The sequence below is a fragment of the Calliopsis andreniformis genome, unplaced genomic scaffold, assembly GCF_051401765.1.
Source record: "Calliopsis andreniformis isolate RMS-2024a unplaced genomic scaffold, iyCalAndr_principal scaffold0048, whole genome shotgun sequence".
In the NCBI taxonomy this organism is placed as follows: domain Eukaryota; kingdom Metazoa; phylum Arthropoda; class Insecta; order Hymenoptera; family Andrenidae; genus Calliopsis; species Calliopsis andreniformis.
The window spans coordinates 4,088,890-4,094,951 of NW_027480457.1; the positions used below are offsets into that span (position 1 = coordinate 4,088,890).

General features: G+C 35.2%; 1 protein-coding gene across 1 annotated transcript in view; it reads right to left on the reverse strand.

Moving 5' to 3' along the window:
* The window catches only part of LOC143187503 (uncharacterized), a 124,532-nt gene that overhangs the window by 5,124 nt on the left and 113,346 nt on the right, over positions 1–6,062 (reverse strand). Inside the window, exon 5 of the mRNA XM_076391716.1 lies at positions 1,996–2,165. Coding sequence (XP_076247831.1) covers positions 1,996–2,165 — 170 coding nt within the window. The remainder of the gene's footprint in view (positions 1–1,995; positions 2,166–6,062) is intronic.

The following is a 6,062-nucleotide window of genomic DNA, read 5'->3' on the forward strand; positions in this document are numbered from 1 at the left end:
TAGTTAGTTTCTGTAAAATATATATATATGACAGTATAATATGTTCTTTTACATATATATATATAATGTGGAGACAAAAGTAACGACATGACCACCTGTATAATTATGCAAAATAACATTTTTTACAGTGTTTTAGTTCGTAACACATAGCATGTGAGCTAAAGCGTGGGTAGCCAAAGCTCCTTTTCTATATTGAATGAACTGTCAAATTGGACTCTATTCTGAGAAATCACACATACGTAAGCACACGCACTATTCGATATTTCACCACAGGTTGGAGTAGTTCTCCAAGTGAACGTTATTCGTGAGTAGAGGTCGCCTAATTTAGTCCGCAAACTATGCATCGGTAAGGCAGTTTGACTTGAGACACAAAACTCCATTGAATGTTAGGTCTATTATTATCTGGTCGGTGATACTATTCCTCTAACGAAAACTGTAATAGCAGATACCGACCTGGCAATCTCGAAAAGTCACGTACCCCCAACTGACTACCGTACCCCCTTAAAGTTTTGTCGAGCTGTTTTGAAACATCCCGTGTAATTCGAGAATATAATATGCGATTCAATGAACAGTATGAATTAATAATACTATTTTGATTAATTGGCTACGTAGTAATTCATAATTTATAATGCAACGAGCAACACAGAAGGCTAAAAATGTATCGATTGTTTTAAACATGTAAACATTTTTGGGAAAGAGGTTCTGGACACAAAGCAATGAAAACGGGTCATATGCACATATGTCTGCAAACGCTAGTTCCAGTTCTTTAGTTATACACTATTTTGTGTCACGTATATATTGGTCTAGATCCGTAAAAAATAACAAAATGTGGATACTTTTAGAAAATAGGTACTGGACAAAAAAACAATGAAAAGAATTCAACTGCACATACGCCTGGAAATGCATACGTTTTTAATTACACAGTATCTAATGTCGTCTAAGACGGTGGCTCATTACTTGCTTGTGCTATTCTCTTTAAGGTTTTATTAGGCCTAGAGACACTCCGACCTTTTAAATAAGTGGCACACAGTCATGAATCTTAAAGGTGTCATGCCATACACAATATAAAATAGCGTATAACTAAAAAATTAAATGTTTCCGGACCTATGTGCACATGAACTTTTTTCATGAACTGTTTACAGATTTAGAATCTACCAGTTAAAAATGTCCCTTATATTAGGATGTTGAGAGGGATGATGGGGGGTGGGTCCGGGGGGGGGGGGGGGGGGGGGGGGGGGCAATGGCGTTAGTAATGCTGGGTGTCGATAGGCTACTGAGAGTGTTTCAAGTTCGTTTCTTTAAGCCTTCGAATGCATAATTAACACTTTGTAAATACTAATTGTTTCCAAATATAATAGGTGTTGTACGTCGTATCTAGGACTTTACGCAATAAATATTCAAACTCAATTTTCTAAATAATTGGGTCTTAGATGAGATTTTTAGTATATCCTTTTTTTATTTTCTTACGAGCAATCACTTTCTGACCGCGTATAGTTATTTGTAAATTTTTTTATTAAATTGATGACGTACCGATATTTTTACAGGACCATTTTAAAAGTAATTTCTCAGTTGAGATTTATAATGACAAATAATTAATTGATCCCTTTGTTATTTCAATAACACTGTGCGGTCTGAGATCTACATTGAGTATGTAGATCTACATTCCACTCTACATTCGGCAAGTCAAATATGCACTCATTTATTAATAAACTCAATGTTACCATCCCGTGATGGTATCGTTCCATCGGCGACACGAAACGTAAAAATAAGCGCGATGGTACTATACTGTCGATGAACCGGAACGTCGAAATAAGCGTGACGTTATCACTACGTCGGTAGGCCGCAAAGAGATAAGTTGTTAATGAAACATATGTTGCTAGATTTTATATAATGTCGTAAAATGTTATAAAATTATTAAAATTAAACCAATAATATACTTTTAATACAAAGCTATAATTATTTTTTTACACTAAAAGTGTTTAATGCTGTACTTACTTTGATATGAGTCATACGATGGTAGTAGAGGTTGGAGGAGGCCGTAAACTTCTTACCACAAACAAGACACTGGTGGGGCTTCTCACCGCTATGAATTCGTTTATGTGTATTTAAGGAACTGGATGTAGAAAAGCCCTTATGGCACACCATACACACGTGTGGCTTCTCTCCTTCAATTGAATACCACGATTACTTATAAAATAGTGAAGCGATTGTTAATAATGATTTAGATTACACAAGAACAATTCTGTCTCCATAAATGTTCAAATCGCAGAATCGGCTGTAACCAAATATCGAATCGGAGAATATATTTAATACATTCCTATTCTTTGTCACAAGAGCATAAAAAGTTTGAAGAAATCGAGAAGACATTGCTGATCGTAATTTATGACTTGCAGTGTTGCAAACTCTGTGATAGATGTGCCTACTAAAGTTGAGTACAGAAACTACTAAAAAGACACGAAAACTTGACTCTACATAAGAACAACTATTTAATCGTGTTAAATCACACTTTTGCAGTCGCTTGGTTTTAGACATTTCATAGGCAATCTTAAATTAACTCTTCAATATGACAAATTCGGAAAAAGTCACGACTCAAAATTCTTGTACAAACATATAACAGTACATTATCTTCACATAACAGAACATAAACCTTACCTAGACATGATCATATCTTTATATTAAGTAACTTATGAAGTCTACTTTTAATTTAACAATGTTTCGTTAAAATGTTTTTTATATACGGAAATTTCAATTTCAATGTTGGTAATAGCGTACGATTCTGTAATATTTCTGTGGTTATAGAAAAATTATAGCAACAGCTATCGTTATGTTTTAGACTACACTTTACAATCAGTATCAATGATTATCTTATTTCGTACTTTTATTTTAGTAAGTGCCATTTCGTTAAATGTTATAAATATTTTTACTCACGTTCACAACAATTTAGTATTTGTAATTGTTTTACATTTACAGTGTTGAACCGTATTACACTGATTTTTTATTCTAACAACTCTATCAGAATGATCTGCCATTAACAGTAATAAAGAAGTTATCGATTCTGTAGTAACATTTAATATATTTTCAACTGATAATACTTGAATTGAAATCAACATGTTTAACCGTAGCATTTATTCTGGGCTAAGATACGATTGGGATTCCAATGAGTCAGTTTTCTAAAAACATTATTACCAACTTCGCTAGAAGAATTACAAGATATTGGAAAACTAACACACTGACTGAATATCACTTATGTTTCACTTCCCATATAAAGAGTATCTGATCAGGTTGAAATTTTAATTGACATACTTCTAAATAGTATATTACTAGATATTGCATCTATAAATACTAGATAAACCCTCGAAAGCTATTAGATCTGGTGCAAAATTCATTGAGTTGGCAACGCTGATGGCTTATCACTGTCACTTTTTCGCTCGCTCGCGCTTTTGTATCTCATCACGACAGAGAGAAACGATGTAGTGCAAAATTATTGCGTGTTGAGATGCAGTCACTTATGGAGACAGGACTGTAATCGTTTTACAATTTTTTTGTATCTGTTTTAGGAATGCGAGGGTGAAAAGAGGTGAACGAGAATAAGACTGAAAACATTTCAGCTATAAACGGCACGAACTGTTATTCACAAAGCAATAAATTCTCACTATATATTCATTGTTTGAGATTGATAAGGAATATACATGTTATATTGGGTGCACGGTACGTAATTCACACTCTTTTTGAGCTTGAACCGATTAGCCAGCAAATGTTATGGATAAAAATGCATATGTGACAAATAAAATTTTGCGAACATATAACGAGAATTTACTGTTCTTGATTTTAATTAATTCGACATGAGTCCCTACTTTACCACTTGAGCATGTTCTATTGCTACAGGCAATAGAATCTGCACTTCAGGTCATAGGCTTATTGTCTGTTACTAACGCGCTCTTCAAAATACCTTTGATCAGCAATCGAATACAATAAACACGTATTATAATCTCTCACTTGTAAACAGAAAATGAAGTTGTTGTATTTTTCTTTGAATATTACTAAAGCGTCTAAAACTTCAATTGCCAAAATTTTAGATTTTAATTTTACAATTTGCAATGTTTCTTCTTTACAGGTTCATGATTCGCTGAGAAGTTTATAGCGAAGGACACATTTTTGAAGTTAACCTATGTTCAGAGATGTAGATGTCAGTAATCGTACTTAAAACTTGTTTGTTTTAAATAGTATTAAACCAGAGTGAATATAACATCGACATTTTAGTGAGAGTATAGCATATCGCATCTCTAAAGGCAGAATTTCCTACACGCGTCGAGATACTGCAGCTAACGCCTGCGTTCAGTGCACATAACGCCCTTCAATATGCATGCGATCACACGCGTATTAAAAAAAAAACGTTGCTGCGTTGGATGCAGACGCAGTTAAAGTTAACTGTAAAATTCAGGTACAGTAGGTCTCATCGATTTGCGATTTTCTAGGCTAGCTGTGTCCCCAAAGTATGAATATTGAGCTGTTACTTCAATGCGAAAATGATGACAAACACATCAATTCGCTTTTGAAGCAGCAGCTTAACATTGTTATTTTAGGCGATATAACGTAACTAGTTTAATAGGGAATCGCAAATTGATGAAACTCACTGTACCTGAACCTCCAGTTAACTTTAACTGTAAGGCAACTGGAGGTGAAGAAGACGGCCGTAAACACATGTAGTCTGTAACGCTCATAAGTTGAAATATGGAAGAAATGGCTATCTAATTGGTCGTCTGAATGGGATCATTGTGTAAGGTCACACACGTTTTCGTTATTGGCCGAGTTGGTCACATCTACTAATCAGTGCCTGTGGCGTTACGTGTACCCCTCTTGCCCTTATATTACCCCAAGTTCCATGTAACAGTGTTATACAGGGTATAACAAGTATACGTTGGAATACTTTAAGGCAGTGATGCTCAGGAAAAATGCCCGTATATTTCAGCAATGCTTGAAATCGCTCGCTCGCGAACTAGCCTGAGCGGCTCACCCACTCCTTGAAGAACGGTCTTTAGAATAGTTTTGATGACTCCCCACTTTGCTACTGGAGTCGGCTTTGAAACTGCTTACGAGCGATTTCGAGCATTTTCGGTTTTCGCTTCGGAGGTATTTGAGCATCGCTGCTTTAATGGTGTTAGGATACCGCACGACCCCAATGGGATACCGCACGTTGCACACACAGATGATGTGTAAATTGAAAGACTCCTGGCAATCAACTGTTCAAGAATACCCAATGAGGGCTATAATAATTGAGGGTCTTTCGAAAGAAGCACAACCTTCTGAAACAACCGAATTCTCTAGGTCAACGATCTCTTTTCATGTGTTTGGTCTTACCGATATACACCAGCTACTCTTCGTTTCAGAACATGGTGTAAACTTTAACGTATTATTATTGCAAAATGAAAGCAGATTGCACACTATGTTATAAAAAATTTTGTGCCCCAATTGGGGTATATACCATCCCTTAAAATATTACAGCGCATACTTGTTACACGCTGTATATTCAACCAATCAAAAGGGTTACACATTCTAAGACATACTTCACGAGATTATACTCCAATTTTAACATTGAAATATTTCGATGAAAGCAAGAGAAGAAAATGCGTATGAAGTTCTTCAGTATATTATCAAGTTGAAAAAGAAAAATCCCTTTTTTTTTAAACTTTTAGTTAAAAGTACTTTACTGCATACTGTGACTTTAATCAATATTAGCAAATGATTCCAAGTTTCCCGCCTGTAGTATTACAAAGCAGGAAACGACCGATTACTGGAAGCGCAATTTTTATTTACACTACAGCCATCGAGTGAACAAGAACGGTAGCATGTTTCCTTGCAAAAAATGGAGCGTGATAAAAATATACACTTCGTTTGTAGTGTAAATGACTGTTCGTCGCGTTTCTTTACTCATAGTTAGCATCAGTAAAACAAACAGTAACGTATTTCTCTACCTGAAAACAGTGAGAATGTACTGTATTTATGTCCACTTATGCAGATTCTTACTTCTCCAGTGATTTAATTCTTTCTAAAGACATTTGTTT